The sequence below is a fragment of the Argentina silus genome, assembly GCF_951799395.1.
Source record: "Argentina silus genome assembly, chromosome: 6".
Taxonomy (NCBI): Eukaryota; Metazoa; Chordata; class Actinopteri; order Argentiniformes; family Argentinidae; genus Argentina; species Argentina silus.
This window is the reverse complement of record NC_139660.1, coordinates 24,397,602-24,416,758: the sequence shown is the minus strand read 5'-3', so window position 1 is coordinate 24,416,758 and position 19,157 is coordinate 24,397,602. Positions and strand designations below refer to the sequence as shown.

Below are 19,157 nucleotides of genomic sequence, written 5' to 3'. Positions count from 1 at the left end.
TCTGTCTCTAGCTGTGGGAGTTGTCTTCAGGCGAGATGCTCTTATCTGTCCTCTTTGACATCGGCATCATGTCGGTGACCCTTGACCCCTGTGAGTACTTCCTCTTCTGTGGCGGCAGCGACGGTATGATCTTCCAGGTTTCCCTGTGCAGCCAGGTAAGTCATTTACCCCTGAACTTCCACTGATAAACGTCCCAGTGACTTTGATTCACAAACTGGGTTGCATGTAATGGCACATCAGTAAAGCAAAGCCTTCCAACTTTGATGTGTGTTTTGTTTCATGATTTTCAGCCTCTCTGATGTCACATGGAGGTGGTTTTACCATAGATAATCTAACCATTATAGACAGTCTGGAGGGTAGGCAAGCTCAGCTGGGTGACAGAAATAAGGGAAAGCAGATATACAGAGGGTCCGATAGGCCACTGTCTGGCTATGCAGCAAGGGCAAGCAACGTAACAGAGAGATTTGAGCTGACAGACAATTCTGTCTGTAAAACCATAGCCCAGCTTCACCTGCTGGTGTATTAGTAAATATACCTACTGTTTGTTATGGCCTTGTCTTTTTATTTTGATGTCTGACAGGAACATATTAGTAGTTTGAATCAAATGGGTTCAATTAATTTGAAGGTTATAGAAAGAATACAAGAACTGCATATAGTGTCATCAAACCAGGAGCAACCTATTGTTTATCATGTTACTTTATTCAATTTCCACAAGTTAATTCACAACGCAAGGCACATTTCCCCCCCATGTAGAAGCAACTGACAAAACGTAAATGTACAGATCAAAACATTCAGAACATTATTCACAGAGATATTTGGGAAAATAATGGCAGATATAGCTAGGAGCAATTCTCAATAAAATGTTTTGAAAGGTTGTCTGACTCAGTCGCAAAAAAGCTGGTAAAGAGGGTTCGGTGGGTTATATTTCACTCTGGGCGCAGAATTTACAAACAGGCTAGCCATGTTACACTTCTGAGCTCTATGGCTGCAGTAGGTCAGTGTTTTAATATGTGAATCTATCAGCGATTGCAGAGCATGGTTACCACGACAGTGGAAGTGAGTCTATTTGCTTTTTTTGGAGGTATTACATCTTTGCAAAACAACCACCAGTCATCTTTGAGCAATTCTTATGGGATAGGCTTAATGTAACTCAATGACACACGCATTGAAGTTGTTAATATTGTGTTAGAGGGAAGATCTCAGCATACTGTGTCAGATAACTATATTATTATATAACAAAATGATATGTACATAATGTGATTATAGGCCTAATCAAAGCAATTGTAAATTGCAAGGTCGGCTACTACAGAACCGATGGAAATGTCTAAATTAAGATTACATGTATGTGCAATTTAATCTTTGGTTTTCAGGATTGGAATCTTGCTGTTTTCGGGGTTGGTATTGAGAAAGGGAATCCTGCCATCATGGGTGTAGCATCCCCTAGGCTTCCCCAAAAGCAAATTGAAATACATTTACTAAAATGATATAATTACTCCTGTGATTATAATCTTTTTCCAAAAAGATTTGCTCACCAAACTTCACGCAGTTAGGGTGACTGGTGGCTTTAATTTAGGTATATGATCTTATAGATCAATTGGATAATGAAGGTAATTGGAGAGAAACACACTTTAAAAGCCCTGGATTTGAAGAATTGGAAATAAAACACTGAAGAATAGAGGGTTGAGAATAAGACATACATTTATTCCCAAGTACAACTTCAAACGGTTATGGACATGACAAAGCGAACTCAACACGAGTGGTCACATTACCAATCAACACAAGTTAACATTACGTTATATCTGACTCCAAAATATATTTCATGGTTAATAACGATTGATAATGCTTTGTCTGTCACACAGGGATCACACAGTCTGTCACACAGGGATGAGCAATCAAACATATCGGATCCTAGATTCATTAAGGATAGCCAAAATGCTATTTTACCATGCCGTTAAGTTCTTCAGAATGTCCGCCAGGCATGCTCATTCAACTGTAAATAGGTAGAGAGGGGAGCATTGATCACCATTCATTTACATTTATGGCATTTAGCAGATGCCTTTATCCAAAGCGACTTACAACAAATACATTTGTTTAAGTAAGTGAATCATCTATCCATCAGTCATCATAAGATGACGTAATCAATGCTCAGACCAGGGGCCATAGGCAGTCACAATGCTAGAAGAAGGATATATGTATATTTTTTTTATTAACAGGAGAGAAACTTGTACAGGGGGGTAGTGGGGGTGAAGTGGTCTTTAGGAGGGACCGTTAAGATGTAGCCTGAAGAGATGGGTCTTCAATCTACAGTGGAAGATTGGTAGTGACACTTGGAAGATCAAACAATCACTGTCTGTCTAAATCCGTCTACAGGTTTAGGAGTAGAAATACCATTGTTCCTTTTTTGTTTAAATAAAGGGACAATTCATTTTCAATTAACGTAGGTATTCTGGCTTCCCCCGAGCTCTCATAGTATAACGCTGTGTCATTATGCTACTTGTCCTTGTCCTCTTGTTCTGTTCTCTAGATTACAGATAATCTAATTCATTCTTTCCTTGTTGTGATTGAGAACAGAAATTGTTTTTCCTGAGAGTAAGCATGATTGCTTTGGGCCAACTGGCCTTTCATCAAGCAAGTACAGATGCAGACATTTTATCTGGCAAACACTTTGCTGACGCTCCTGTGGCATTAAATGAACAACTCGGGTCTTTTGCGCGAAATTTGAAACTGCTATTTACCATCCTATAGCTATTTACCATGAGGGAGTTCCCCAGTGCTTGAACCCTAGAAGCTCCGGGCCCTCATTACTAACCAAAGTACCCAGAGTAACACATTTTGTGTTTTAAAGAGCTTACATATTGAATATAATATATTGACTGATATATCTGGTGTAACTGTACCTAGCCTACTACTACTAAAACAAAACAAAAACTGGTCAAATGTGAAGCATACACATATATATGTGTCACAAGTCCACAGACAAATCCGTCGGCTCTTATGCTCCACCATGCAGACCACATTCAAAACAAATATTGATGTTGTCTCCTGGCTTATAACAAGCAATCCAGTTATGCACAAAAAGTGTTGCAATTGTCTGTAATTGGGGGCGAATTTGTCCGCCTCCCTGCGTGTGGATATCTTACCCTTATCAATGAAAAGCTACGGTGAGGCTATGGACCATTTTAAGCCTTTTGGGAGCAAGTGTTAATCACGGCTGAGGACTGTACCTGTACCTAATAATCTGTACCTGATATTTTTTTGGGGTTGTGGTTGTTTTCGAACAAAGAAGGGGTTAGTTTTTTTTTGTTAACCACTATATTAGCTTGCCCTTTTATGTACGTCAGTATACTGTTATGTTTGGACCTTGCATTGAATCTACAAATAAGCATGGACTTCCTTAGTGACGACCACATTCCTTTCCTGTGTTATGGTGTTGCTTAAATATTTCCTGAACATTATGTCAAAGTTCTGACACCTCTGTCAGAGTCATGCCAGGATGCCTTTCCCTGCTCCTTTAATTGTGCTGTTTACCCGAATGGAGAGCGTTTTTCATGTCATAGACAGCTTAAATATGACTGTGCCCATGGATCATTGTTTAATAAAGGGGATTTCATAAGCTAGCTGAGCAGAAGTTCCTATTTTACAAATGTTTCAATGCATGGCATTAACTGCCATTGGGGAAACGATCTGAAAGTGTGCCGTTGTGCCATTTGCTTCCCCCCCTTGTTGTTAAAATTGTTCTGCAGGAGACAAGACTGAGCCCAGCATTGTCATATTTGGACAAAAAGTCCCAGTGACAGGCAGAAAGCAGAGAATTCCCTTCCCCACTGAGAGCCAGCAGCAGCCAGACGGTTCTTTCTCATGGTTTAGGTTTTGAAAAATAATCCTGCCTTTTTTTTGCTATAGAAAATACAGAATTTTCTCACTAAATGGCTCCGGACAGCCGTCATGGATTTAAGCACTTGAATATATCAGTTAAACAGGCTAATGTCAATTTTGTATGCATTTCTTCCATCAGTGTGTGGATTAGACAAATTACTGTTTTTCAATCCCTGTTAATTCAGTGGTATATTATGACATGACCTTACCCCCCGCCCCCCCTATTTCCTGCCCAGACTCAGATTGAAAAAAAAAACACACAGAAAATCAGGCATAATGAGTAAGTAAGGCTCTGGCCTGATCTCTCTCCCTTTCAAGTCCACTAGTCATTTTTAATTGAGGGCTTTCAAGGCAGGCAGTATAGACAGTGATGTAATGATTTGAGTCGGTCATAGTCCAGCTGTGTCAGTCCTCCCCACCCCTCTTCACTGCATGTCTGATGCACTCTCATCCTTGATAAATGCAATTAAATCAATCGATCAAACCCTTTAGGAGCTGGACAGGGCCAAAAACCTGCAACTTAATGGAGGAGAGGGAAGAACATGGGGTGTACCTGAGACGCAAACTAATCAGCTTTGGGAATGAAGAAAAGAACTGTCAGTGGCTAGGCTTTCTTAGTTACTGAACTTCTGAACCTCTGTTTTTTTTTTGTTTTGTTTTTTTCCTTTTTTCTTATCTCCAGAGTATAAGTCGGGATAAGACCTTTCAATCGGACAACGAAGGCAACCAAGTGTTCAAAGGCCACAGGTAGGCTTGCCTTTAAGGTTGTGTTTAGTCAATACTTAAGAATCAGTAGAATACCAATAATATCTTGTGTATATATAATATATTTGTATTATTTTGAAGGGCATATATCTGTGAATGTTATATTCAATATGTAAGTGGTTTTACTGTACATACTATATGTACTGTAAAAAACTCCAGCACCTTTTCATAAATTCTATTTTTCCATTCTATTTCATTTGAAGTTTGAACAAGATATAAGTAAGAACTGAATGCATACGTTAGCGCAGGAACTGCTTTTTTGTCAAATGTAAATGTACATTGTGACTGAAGGGGCAAATTAACTCTTGTCTGTTTACACTAAATAGGCTGTTTTCACTTGTGGTAGGCATCCCCATCTCTGTTTATTCACGTGTGGTTCCATACTTGAATACTTTAATACATATTTTAATTTCATAGATGATAACCTTGTAATGGAATAGAATTGTAAATACAGTATATGCAAACAAGTCTATGCACACAAGTAATTTTGTTGATTTTATTGCACACACTATTGTCCCCGCCTTTACACACACACACTGGAGCAGACGGTCCACATCACGCTAAATCAACTCAACTTGGAGAATTGGAGTAAATCGGGAACAAAGCTTCTTGCTCCATTAAGCATTAAAACGTCTTTTCCAAAGCTCTTCTAGATTAGCAATCTAGATGCACATATAACTGACCGCTTTTGTTGTGTCCCTTTGCAAATCTGAGCTTTGTTGACAAACATTGAATGACCGGAATTCTGACTGGGTATTTTTGGGTGCACTGAGACACCATAATCAGGAAGATAAATAAGATATTCTTTAATTTAAACATTACTTAGCAGGACTGATTTGGTAATATGCCCACTTATAGCCATCAGAGGAGGTATAGTTGGTACACAACTCGTTTTGGAATTTTTTGGTGCTTAATGGAGAAAGAAAGCTCAAAAGTAAGCACTTACAGACCATCCCGGTCAATTGTCAGTATGTGATATATCTAAAAAGTAATGTTAGTGTCACAATCCTGAACCTACCCTGTCATTCGGTTGACCTGTACTTACTCATAGAGAATGTTATGCATTTGTAACTCTTTTGTAACAAACAGAGTATTGTTATTTAATGGAAGCTGTGATGTGGGATTATCGATCAAATTAATTAAAATAATTTAATGAAGTTGTGCTTTTTCTCATCCAGAAACCTAGTGACGTGTCTGTCTGTGTCTATGGATGGCACGCTTCTCCTCTCTGGCTCCCATGATGAGACTGTGCGACTGTGGGACATCCAGAGCAAGCAGAGCATCCGCAGCATCAACCACAAAGGTGAGCTTGACCCTCCCACCACTCACCTCTCACGTCACTCCACAACCCTCTGTGGCCCAAACCCATCTTTCCTCTTACGTCACTCCAACTCTCTGGGGCCCAAACCCATCTTTCTAATTCAGCTGGTGGCAGCCAGCCTTGGGCATGGTTCCAATGAACTCAGTTTGTGCAAAGTTTCTACTTGTTCACCACAAACATAGCAGGGCATAGTTTGTGCTGTTTTGAGTTTGTAACTATCAGGGGAGCAATCCTGCAGAGAGATTTTGAAGCCGTCTATACCGTGTGGCCATGGGATAATTGCAGGGCATTGCAAGTGGCTAGTGCCAAAATGCATGTAACGCCAATGTTAAACTTCTGTATTCCATCTAGCCAAATAAGACTGTTTTGAACTGGATTATTTTATAAGTAGTCTTCTCCCCTGGGACTGCCTTTTCTTTTCATAGTCCACAAGCCATGTCAGAAGCATATTAGTTTTGTATTTTCATTTTTTTTTTCACCTAATTGGAGGCACGTCACAACAATACACGCATGTCCAAGGCAGGTGTGTTGGTGAGTTTGTGACCCAGATGCAGGTGAGACAAACAATGAAATGCGCCTCTACTTTAGCAATGCACTGCACCTTTGTGGTGCCACGGTCTCTTGTGTTTGGAGAGAAGGATGTGGACAAGCATGTGGCCAATTAAATTTACTAAAATATCTTAACTATATAAATCTTTTACATTTATTTTAAAACCTCCCTAATTTAGCACTCTTATTATGCCTGACCCCCCCGGGAGGGCACGGCTGATGTGGAGTTTGTGGTGAGGAGCAACAGCTACAAAAACCCTCTGCCACCAATCACAAATGGCAGTGGGCTGGAAGAGGCTGTGGTGACTTAACAAACAATTAGCAATTACGTGATGTTATTTTCACGAAACCCAGCAAATTTTGTTTCTCCAAGGAGAATGCACCAACCTTTATCCTCGCCAAGACATTCCCCCTGAATTCCTCATCATACATCACCTTGCCCCTAGGCTGTGTTAAACAACCCATCCATAGTTGTCCTTCTTCAAACTGCTGCCAAGGTCATGCCATATACGGATTGACACACATACCCTTACAAGTTTTTTCCTGGCTCAAAAAAGGGCGTAGGTGGGAGGCGGGGCATGCGGGCAGAGTCATGGTTGCTAAGAGGGTTCGGGGGCTTGAAATTAATGCTGGACCTGAATCAAGAACAATTTGATTGACATGAAGTTGGCTGCTATACACTCAAAACACGATAAGGTGATAGGATAATGATATGGTGGTCTTGGCTTGAAGCGGCATAAACTTCAAAGTGCAAGATTTGACTATTGTTCTGCTGTCTGTGGGGTTTTTTTGTGTCTTTTTAAGAGTACACTGCTCCATCACCAACTTGTAACTTTGCATGGTTAAACTACCTCAGGTAACGACTACCAAATTGAACAGAAGAGGCGAGAGAGGGCTTGATGACCTTGTTGTTAGGGGAACGCTGTAGGCAGCAGGAGTTTTGTGCATTACACAGTTGTTAATTAATTGAAATACCTGTTTGTTAGTTGTTGATGATTTCTCATAAAAATGTGCTTATTGATTTTGAGGGCATTTAATAATTTTTTGCCTTCATCATGGGCATTGAGGGCATTTTTTTGCCCCTGTTACATTACCACGCTGGGATATATGATTTATTCATTGACAGTTAGGAGTGGATCACAGACATGATTGTTGTTTGACCTGATTCAATTTAGCTAGCAATGATATTGTGATGTACCTGGATAGTTATAGCAGTGTAGCAAATGGAGTAAAAACAAATATAGCATGTATGTCTGCCATCTTGAAATTCCATGCAGAAGTGTTTGTGTCTGTGAAGATATGTTGTTTTGAGATAATAATTACATTGTAGAGATAATTATTGTAGAGATGCACTGATATGTACCAATCTGATACTAGCGAATGCTATTTACCAATCCGCTATATCATACGTTTTTGCGCTTCAGGGATGGAAAAGATTCTTGTTGCTTTTACAGATTTCACTAGAATAACATGTTTTCTATCAATTTCACTTAATTTTAAAGGCTAAAACAGAATGTATATATACTTTTCATGTTTTAAATTATGTCTTGTATTATAAGGTGGATAGAACTTTTAGTTCAAGATGACTTGCCATCTCCTTACTGCACCAACTGTAAACTCAATGCTAGCTAACTAACTTGCCGTCTTGCATTACAGTTTAGCACAAGTCAAGCTGACAAACTACTACTTGATTTTGCCAATCTATCTGATAAGGAAAAGCAAATCTGCAATTGCAAACCCTTCTCCCTAATTTTTATTTCAGTGATTATTTGGAGGGAACACCAATATATCCAGCACCGTCAGTAATGTATTCCAACATAAGGATGGATCTTCTCATCCTTCACAGCTCTTGTCACCGCCTTGGTGGCTTTCAGCAGCACTTCATACGTCGTCACAACTTGTGTCTGCAGCAGCAGCGGCCTCTTAAACCTTCTTGCGCAATCCTGAGGGATGGTTGAGAGAGGTGTTTTTTGCAACAAAAGGAGCAAAATCGGTAATTTCAAGTGTAAATCTCAACTAAACATGGTATATTAAGCATCATATAATATGTGCTGTTACGATCGGTGAATCGCTTCTTTAAGTTTGAAGCTAAGGGTCTCTTAATGTAGGACTTAGCCTATAGCTCAGGCTGTGATGATTTATTTGTCTTCATCTCAAGATTAAGGGAACCTACACACACACACACACACACACACACACACCACCATCATAGACAAACAGGTGATCTTGACTGGCATTCTAAAATCCTGTGCCGTAATTAACCAAATCCAGCCTCTGTTGCTATGGATCCAGGGTGAAGTTCTGATTGACACAGTATTTAGACTTCAAACGACCTCTCCTCCCATTGCTGTCTCTGCTGCTCCTCCTGCGTGGATGAAACTGCCAACTTCGTTAATCCTTAGTGGCGCTGTGAGCACAGTATTATTGGTCTGCTATGTGTATGATCATGGGAATTCATGCCTTCTGTCTAACATCCAGCTGCCGTCTTTGTCATGGCAATATTTGCTGCCCCCCCCCCCCCCCCCCCCCCTGCCAGTACTCCATTAGGCTGCATAGGTAAACTCCCCCTGTCACATCAAGGCCAGCCTTGAGGGCATGCAAATGGTGCGCTCACAGTGTGAAACATTAATAAAGCATCTATATTATATATACAATGAAGGTTGTTATTAATGTTATTTACACCTTCCTTCATGCATGTCGCGATGAATTCATTATGAATGCAACCTATTGTTACCACTGAGTCACCTTTCTTTCCAATATGTTATGATTACAACAGATCAGTGACACCAGTCCCTCAAAAGTTATCTTTTTGGGAACAGAGTCAACACTTTACTCTGCTGTTGTAAATGTCACTTTGCAGTTCTTAGGCACTGCTTCAACCCGTTGTGAAAGGTGAAGAATACAGCTAGCTTATGGCCAGACTCAAGACAGTGGCAACAGTGACAACATGATAACAGGTTGTTGGATTGTGCTCATCATTCAAATTGTATCTCTTAAGTCAGTGGTTCTCAACCTCCCTGGGGGGCGCGAGTAGGCTACAGGATGGGAGGAAAAAAAAAAAAAAAAAACACGAAAAATCACGGACTCACTGGCTATTAGTAGACCTACAAAGGAGATGCAACAGATTCCCCCTGTGTCGAAATGCAAGTGGTTGGACTATTATAACACACAAACAAATCAACCACACAGTTTAATTTCAAATCTACCAATACAGGGGGTAGTATTTTGAGCCTGTGACGCGACGACACGTAAGTGCTACTATATAAGCGTCCGCACACGCGTCGTAGCTCCATTCACTCTAGTCTAGTCTCTTGCCAAGTTCGCTTGTGCCAGATCTCGCTAGTCTATCTGTTATCAATCTCGATATCGATTTACTTAGGCCTATACTTCAAAACCCAAACAGTCTTTTTAAAGACTAACCCCACAAAACAGTCTTTTTAAAGATTATCCCCATCTCAGCCCTAGCCAGTAATTTTTTAACTGCTAGGCGTGCACTTAGTTAACTAGCTAGCAACTTTTTCACCGTGTTGCAACACAACTATACGACCCACGCGACTAAGACACACACACACACACACACACACACTCACTCACAAAGGACTACAATTGTTAAGTCTTAAAATAAAATCTGCATTGCCTGCAAAATCGTTATTGTGTACTGTTGTATTAAAGATCGTGCCTAAGTCCCGACTGATTAGCCCCCGATACTAGTCTCTCAACATAGCCACGCACACATCGTTACTTCATAGCCTAAACTTTATTGAAACTTTATTTCATTCAGCGTCTGAGCACCTGTCAGCAATGAGAAAACAATTTGCGACATACTTTAAAGAGGATTATCGCTCTTTTGCGTGGGTTCGAGATCCATTTGTGTGCACAGCAAACGAGCTGTCAATTGATATGCAGAAACAGCTTATTGAGCTGAAGAGTGACAGTAGGCTGAAGGAACTCTTTACCTCCTGCCCTCTTTGTCATTCTGGGCAGCATTGATGCAGGAATACCCTCAACTCTGTGACGTCGCCTTGAAGATTCTCCTCCCTTTCGCGTCGACATATTTGTGAGAGGCAGGATTCTCAAAAATTACTGCACTCAAAACGAAATACCGCAATCGTGCACAAATCGAGGATGATTTGAGGCTATGTTTATCAGACATTGCGCCAAGAATTGAGGATCTTTGCAAGGCAAAGCAGGCTCAGGTCTCACATTAACATCGCCTACCTGCAAGCTTCTGTAAAAAATGCAGATGATATGCCTACTATTAGGCCTAGTAATAATAACAATAATAAAGCATAAATTCATATCAGAGGTCTGGTGCCAATTCCCATTTATAGCAATAGCCTAGTAATGATAATAGGCCTACTGATGATGATGATGATGATGATGATAATAATAATAATAAAAACAACAATAAAGCATGTAACCTCATATAATTATATAGCAATAGCCTAGTAATGATAATAGGCCCACCACTACTCATAATAATAATAATGCCTGCAAGCTCACATTAGAAGTCTGGTGCTACTGCCAATTATAACAATAGCCTAGTAATGATAATAGGCCTACCTACCGCTACTGATGATGATGATGATAATGATAATAATAATAATAGTGTGGGCCTAACAATAATAGCCTAGCCCTAGGGCTATCTATCTATCTATGCAAGGTGGTGTAGTGGGGGTGGCGCCGGGAGGAGTGGGGGCCCCAACTGCAATGAACCAGCTTTGGGGGGGCCCAGCTTGCAAAAGGTTGAGAACCCCTGTCTTAAGTGATTAGATAAATTGTCACACTTTTGTTTGTTAATGGGAAACGATTTTAACTTGTAAGTGTTGCTCAAGCGTGCACACACACACAAGAGCTGAATCAGAATGTGTAGCCTACAGATCATGAATGTCACACACATCAACAACTGTCCAAGGCTACAGCGATTATGACACCTATATGAAAGAACTTCATTTATAGCCAACTATGATACAAAGATACAAGATATGACGGACGGGCTAAAAAGAACAGTCAAATACAGACAGTAGGCAACTACAAATGACTCGTTGGATACGGCAGTAAAACAGTGAAAATATCATTTGTTTTATTCTCATCATTGCACATGGTATGTGCAAATTTTTTATTGATTCATGAAAGCTCTCATTTCAATCGTGAAATACGTTCAACGTGAACTTGTAGTGCCAGAACGGAAAATGATTGACACAAACTGTGTTCTTTGCTTTGTGAGCACACTGTCCATATAGCCTACTGCTGAAATGCGTGGAATTAACTGAGAAGCATTATATCGCTATGAGTTAATAATATGCAATTTCGCGGACACACATATTCTATGTATGACATCATTTTGTAAGGCATGATTTGTTCTAAATTAAGGTTTATCCAAGGACAATTTCAAATTTCTACTACCAGACAATAATTTGTCCTTTACCAATTGAAACAACTCATAAGCTCTTATACCTGCACAAATGATGTGATGGAACACACTTGACTAATCAGAACGCCTGTCAAGACAATTTTCAGCAATCACAGAATCAGGCTTTTCCAAATAATCTTTGACTGTGTTCGAAATAAGAGCTGAACTCCCCCAGGCATTCACACCAAACCAATGGACATATCGGTAGTACAATCATCCCAGTAGGAATTGGCTATTAGTTGTAAGAAAAGCCTGCTGTCTGCTGTCCACTATCACACCTCCTGCAGGTGAGCAAGTGCATGCTAGTGCCTTTTCTTTTCTTACTGTTATTGTTGTTTTGTGCCGTGGAGGTGCTTGCTGCAGGTCTGATCAGTTCTTACACATCTAGCCCATAGCTTGGACACCTTCTATGATTGTCCATTTGGCTAAAATGTATGTAGTCACTGTGTGTTTGGTAAGGGAGCATGCTTGGCTGTGACGTCACATCTTATCTGTGTATCCTCTGTGATTTCCTCTCAATAGATCTGAAATTGAAAGTCACAGGACAATGCCTGGCGTGATGATTGAAACCTCTCTAAAGTCTATTGAGGACTCTGGTTCTCAATGGGCAGGGTCAATTGGTTGATGGGATACAGATGTTATTTGGCTGCACTCTGTCACTGACAAGACATTGCATTTTGGGGGTTCATAGGACATTTCCCCACCCCAAAGTTTGATGTTATAGAGCTGTGTGATATCATCTACTGTGTTCATTGAGATTGCAATACGAACTTGACACATGTATAGTAGTATTTCAGCACTTCACGATTTTGGCTCTTAGCCTGGCAAAAGTGTGACTCAAAGTCTGTAGTACTCTGTGCCTGACTTCAGAGTCTGGGTAGGCCTTTGGATGCACAGTGAGTTGATAATAAAGGGGATGTGCCCTACACATGTGCCCTCTATCTTTTATCCTGTATTGTTGTAAATTGATTGGTGGATCTGCAGTGTGTTGATAGGGCGCAATTTATGGATGTGTGTTTGGCCTGTACCATTAGTGTAATTCCAGGAGTGGGAGCCAAGGCCCTGGGATCGATATCTGTAATTGAGTGGGAGGTAATTAGCTAGCCCTTATTACCACAACAAGGAATAAAAATACTCTTGATCACCCCATACACAAACTTCATTTTAAATACCCCAGTGCATAGACATTGTGAAATACAGGTACAGTACACCGTTCTAGCTCACCAACACGGCATCTGCCTTCTTTTTACTGAGGTGTCTTGCTGTGTCCTTCCTAGGCACAACATTGCCTTACTCCCACTGCTGCCCAGCATTATTCACGATGGTTTTTGTTATGCCTTTGGGATTGTAATAATGTGCTGATGGAACAGCAACCTTTTGGGTTTATTGGCCCATTCCCATATTATTGTTGGGGTGTTTCTTTCTCACTCGCTTGATTGCTGGTATGGTTCTGTTCTTTCTCTCTCTCTGATACTCTTCCTCTCCTTAATCTGTGTTGACATTCCTCCTGTCTTTCCAAAAATGTTTATGAATATTTTGACTCTTTCTCTAGCTGTATTCATGTCTGTCTATTCGTCTCTCTCTCTTCCCTCTCTCTATATGTTTTCTGTCTGTATTCCCTCCCCTCTCTTTCTATATCTGTATTTTTTTTGTATGCATTAAAACATCCAATGCAATTCATATCTATAGGCTACATTGAGGTTTTTCTTTAATTATTTTTATCTGGGGGTAGTGCAGAGGCTTTAGGGCCTACCTGTATGCATGTGAAATACACAAATACTCGCCAGTCGCTCAATGCTTTTGGGAACTTCAGCAGAAAAACAGCCACTGAGGAAAAAAGACAATGTCTGAGTTTAATTCAATAAGAGAAAAGCTTCAAAATGGAGAGTTGTAGATAAAAAAGGGAACTGTAGGCTACAGCGTGTTTTCTATATTTGTGGGTTCGGGGCTCAGATCACATACAGTTGCGGACTAGTTATATCAATTGCGGGTGGCCACGGGTGAACAAGCGGCAGACCCGTACATCACTAGTATAGATATGATTCTCCAAACTTGGACATGTAAACCACAGTTAATCATTTTAATCTAAGCTTTCATACTCATGAAGCATATCACATCTTAAAGTCTTAAAGCTTGTACAGCAAAAGGCCAAACCTGTTTAGGGACTTTTTGTAATACAATATTCACTCTACTACCTCATACATTAATGTTCTTTTCTGCTGAACATGATTACAAGGTACATCATGAACCAGCAAAATGTCTGACTGATGAATGCTACAACATGCAAAGCAGGACACTGCTTTTAATAACATCTATCTGTGATTGTCAATATGGCTATCGATATCAGTGACGCAACGCCACATCATTTCGAAAATTAGAATGTGTCCCATATTGTTTGTCAATCAGAGAATCAGTTATGCAAGATGCAAGACAGGCCCCAGAGGTTAGCCGATGGAATTGAATCTCAGGAGCCCAGAGAGAGTGTCTAAGTGCAACTTCTCAAAGTGACAGCCAGAAGACGAGCAGAGCGACTGAGTCATACAAACACGCTCAACTGAATCGTTTTTGGGTCTTAGCTCCCAGAGCAGACATACCAGGCAGAGTGGTCGAGTGTCAACCTGCCATTGAGGAGGGATTTAGTATGGCAAGCCATTTAACGGTTAAAGGTTGCTTTGTGCCCACATTTAGGGAGCAATAAATCAACACCCACATGTTCTCTTTTTTTCGTCTTAACCTCCCCTTGCGTGAAATGGCTCTGGCAACGATCATAGTGCACTGATTAGGAATTACGGCTTACCACACACTGTCGATTTAGCTGCTGAAGATTTAAAGCAGGAGCAAATTTGAATACATTGACATTGACACGGTGACCTTCCTGTGTCCCCGATAAACTGAGCTGACAGAGGTTGCCCTCATCTGCTCCACTACTGAAAGTGTTTTTAGTTTTTATACATAGTTCCCCTCTTTCATGGCACCAGAAGTATTGGGACAGATTAATATCACGTCCAAATAAAGCACTCATGTTTAGTATTTGGTCAACAATCCTTTGCATGCAATAACTGCCTGAAGTCTGTGACCCATTGACCCCACCAGATGCTGAGTATTTCTCTGGTGATGCTCAATCAGGCCATTAATACTTTTGGAGAGTATGGGTTCACCATTTAGAAAGTAAATGTTTTAAACAATCTGAAAAAATCCTATTGAATTAAAGCTGAGAATCTCTACTTTGACCACAGTGTTTTATTTCAAATCCAAACTGTTGGAGTATAGAGCTAAAAGAAGACAAAATGCTTCCTCTTTCTAATACTCATGGAGAGCACTGTATATTTATTATATTACTATTATCATCAATTAAATAAAATATAGATGAGCTTCCTTCCACAGATAAAAACAGGCCACAGAGCAGAGAGATACTATTCATTCATCCCTTGAAATTTAAGGGGAGTTTATTTGCAACTTAATTCACAATGTTCATTTACAGTGGGCCAGTGTTTAAAAGGTTCACACCGACATTGCAGTGGTGGTATACCTCAATGCCGCTGCCACAGCAGAGACAAGGTGTGAAGTGCTGCCGAAAGCCACCACAAGGTGGTGACGTTGTGGTTGAATAAGCGCAAGTCGGCTTTAATGAAGCAATAATGGTCCAACCATTTTGTGCTTCACCCTAGATTTGCCCTCAAAGTAGTAAATCGAAACTGACCATACAGTTATAAATGGCATACTTATTTCAATCATAATGGCTATCAGCAACATTTACAGAAAGACAATAACTTATTTGCATGATCAATGCATGGTTACATGTGAATAGAAGCCAGCATGCAACCAGCCTCCGAAGACGAGACATGTATCCTTCATCACACCTGTATGTCGAAATACAGGTTTACTGTACTCAAACCATAAGTATTGTTCATCAAAACCTACAGTTATAATATGGCTTTCCGTACCTGGGGAAAGATGCATCTTGGCTAGCTAGGGTGTGAGTGTCTGAGAATATGGTGATAAAGAATCATGGAGCCTTTCCTGGGCAAAGGCAGAAATGTACAACTTCTAAATATTTTCAGAAGGCTAGTTAACTGCCGCAGTACCCCGGAAACATTGTCGCACAAGCGTGAACCTTTTAAACTCTGACCTACTGTCCAATGTGCTCAGCCAGGATCATTTTATTTGGCCCATTATAAACAGTTTATCACTATCAAATGAATTGAATTGAAAACAATAGTGTAATTTTGGGGAAAAGGGCGAAAGACAAACTGTCAATGTGCAATAACATATGAATGGAAAACTAGTTGGTAGAACTGTAGGATAAGAGCGTGTGAATATGCAAGCGACTGCTCCCCCAGCTACGGCTTGAGTCCAGCCCCACTGCAATTGTCAATGCGCATATTTGACCGCGTCTTGCGGTTTGATTTGTACTTTTTGACTTTTTATTTTAATAAAACACATATGCTCAATTATATCCATGAATGTTATATTCAATATACAAAATGTGGTATTGTAATAAGTATTATGTCCTGACTAAACACAACCAATGCATTATTTTTGCGTGGTATTTGACTAATTCAATTATAACACTGTTATACTATGTATTCTGATGATTTTTCCCCGCAAATGTCTCGTTTGACATTATAGCCTTGTCTGAGTTTTGTTTGGGGATTTGTTTGAAACTTCGGGTTTAGCGAATGTTAGTGTCTATGCTGGATGGCTCATTTCCGTGTTCAGGTTTCCGCAAACATTTAAAAGCTAAATAACCACTGCATTTTCAACTGCACAAGTGCTTTGCTACTTTGAAAGTCATCTAACTAAGACATTCGCTGGATAAAAATGTGAACAAGATTGATTGATAGATTTATTGTTTTAGTTAGAAGTAGTTTGCATTGAGCAAGGGGAGGGAGAGAGGGAGTAGATGCTTCTGAATTATCATTGCAATTCCCATTGCAGTCAAAAGAGGGCAGGCACAATCCTGAAGTGAATGGACTAATAATTTGGCAGTGTATGGCTAGAGCAGCACAACATGACCCACCCTTTGAACGGTATTCTAGAACCCATCTGACCATGGGAACATGCATATTCCCTCAGTGAAAATCAGCTTGATGCATAGTTTGTAGATGAGACGTCTGAAACTGTTTTGATGCAAGGCACTGGATTCTCTCCAAAAATATTGCAGCATGGTCTGCAGTCCTGCATAGCTAAAACCCATCTTAGTCATCATGCCTGTTTCGAAAGGGTTTAAAGAGATAATGACTGTTTAATCGGTAGCTGTAATAAATATTTCATTCACGAACCCTGTTTTGATCCTGCACTTTCTAAAACGGAGTGTCTAGGGGCGACACTCGGTTTGTAAACAAGCATGTTGTTACTGTGGAACTTCAAACTGAATTTCGCCGTGGTGGCCAGAGGTGGCAGATTTCCAACAGACTGCTGCCCTGCTCATTTAAGTTTAATGGAAACCCATTGGGTAGTTTTCACTAACAAAACTGAAAGTATGGTTACTCTGCCAATGTCTCATGAGTGACTGAGTGAGCAAATGAATGTGTGCGTGTGAGTTACTGCAGTCAAATGGCATTGTGGGAGGGAGGGCATCCACCTTGTAAAACTCCCTTCAGGGTATGAAGATTTATCATTGTATGCGTACAAATCCTGTTCCTTATAGTCTGACACACAATTGTTTTTTTCTCTTTCTTGCCCTCAGCTGATCATGGTAATTGCTAGTGAATATTGGGGTATTGGCAAACAAGAGAAAGTGGGTGGTAGTTGAAAGAAAACCCTCTTTTATGACCAAGTGGTCAGAATAAATGCAGGGAATTGTCAGTCTGGCCCAAAATGATGACGACGGACTGCTGAAAAACCTCACTACGTACATCCGGGTAGTTCCTTTGTAATGTCCCATTACAAGCGATAATCTGATATGTTCTGATATGTTCCACTGGACCCAACATCTGGAAATATGTTGTCTAACCTAGCAACTTAAACTGTATATATTTTAAAATGGTGACAATAAGGGTTTTTAGTTCTTAAAATCTGCACAGGTTTCATGGGTTCCTGAGAGATACAGTTGTTCCCTTGGGGGCTTGGCCTCCTTGGAGTGAAGCTGTACTGACTGGATGTATGTTGAAACAGAGTAGCTTGATCAAAGCCTCAGTCAGATGAGGCAAGGCCTCACTGGCCAGTTTGATTACTGTATAAAGGTGAGGACAAGACCCTGATCCAATACTACTGGCTCTGGTGCTCCTCCCAGCTTTAACCAACTACACCCCATAGGATCTTTCTTTATCACTGCCTCTGGATGTTCTTTAAAAAATGCAGGGCCAGACAGCCATTTGTCCTTGTCTCATGTTCGATTACCTCTGAAAAGTACCATCCCAACACCTTTTTTGAGGGCTGAGTGATAAAAACCTGTGGCAAGACTCTTGTTTTACAATTGTCATGTTATGGAGTGTTAAGCAGCAATATATCAGAACATTTCAGTGGCATTTGAGCATTGTTTATGTTTTCTCTTCAAATATTTTTTTGCTTGCTACATACACTCATAATTGCTGTTTCAACTAAAAGAGACGGTCAGGGTTGTAAGGGATTCAGAAACTAAAGTATGAAAGAATTTAAGGAGTGGGATAAATCCTAGAGCACTTTTCTATTGGTTTCTTTATCTGCCCTCAGAAGATTAGCATTAGGAGAAGGCAGCTTGTGTACAATCTTCTTCAGCACGATCTCTGTATTCCACTCAAGAATGGGCTACTTTCTCCAGTGATGTTTACTTTCGCTATTGGATGCTAACTACAGTATGTTGGCCAGATAATTAGACCACTTGGGCACTGATGAGGGAGCCTTCTTATGTGTTTGTATTTGTTTATAGCTTTTTTTTCTTTTTTTTTGGTGACGCTTAGCCAATGACACCGTGGGTGGTGATTTTTCTTTTTTTCCAGAACAAAAAGTCAATGTTGGTTTTGTTGGACTTCTAAGGAAGTCTTCCCCTTTGACATTGGATGCAATGCAACAAGCTGCATCAGGGCAGTTCAATGATTCTGCTGTCCTCTCTGTGTTTCACTCTCCGTCTCCCTCACTAACCTTAGGACAGTAGAAAGAGTAGTCACACATTGATTGAGAACTTATGTTTTATCATGAAATGAAAATGGCACTCTTTATTCATACCAACTTTCTTTTGGATTTGTCTTCTCCTTCCACTGAGACATAATGTACAGTGCCCTCCATAAGTATTGGAAAGAGGAAGCATTTTGT

General features: G+C 40.3%; 1 protein-coding gene across 1 annotated transcript in view; it reads left to right on the top strand.

Moving 5' to 3' along the window:
* The window catches only part of wdr18 (WD repeat domain 18), a gene marked incomplete at its 5' end in the record, with an annotated part of 75,259 nt that overhangs the window by 31,030 nt on the left and 25,072 nt on the right, over positions 1-19,157 (top strand). Inside the window, 3 exons of the mRNA XM_083672274.1 lie at positions 12-155; positions 4,559-4,623; positions 5,820-5,944. Coding sequence (XP_083528400.1) covers positions 12-155; positions 4,559-4,623; positions 5,820-5,944 — 334 coding nt within the window. The remainder of the gene's footprint in view (positions 1-11; positions 156-4,558; positions 4,624-5,819; positions 5,945-19,157) is intronic.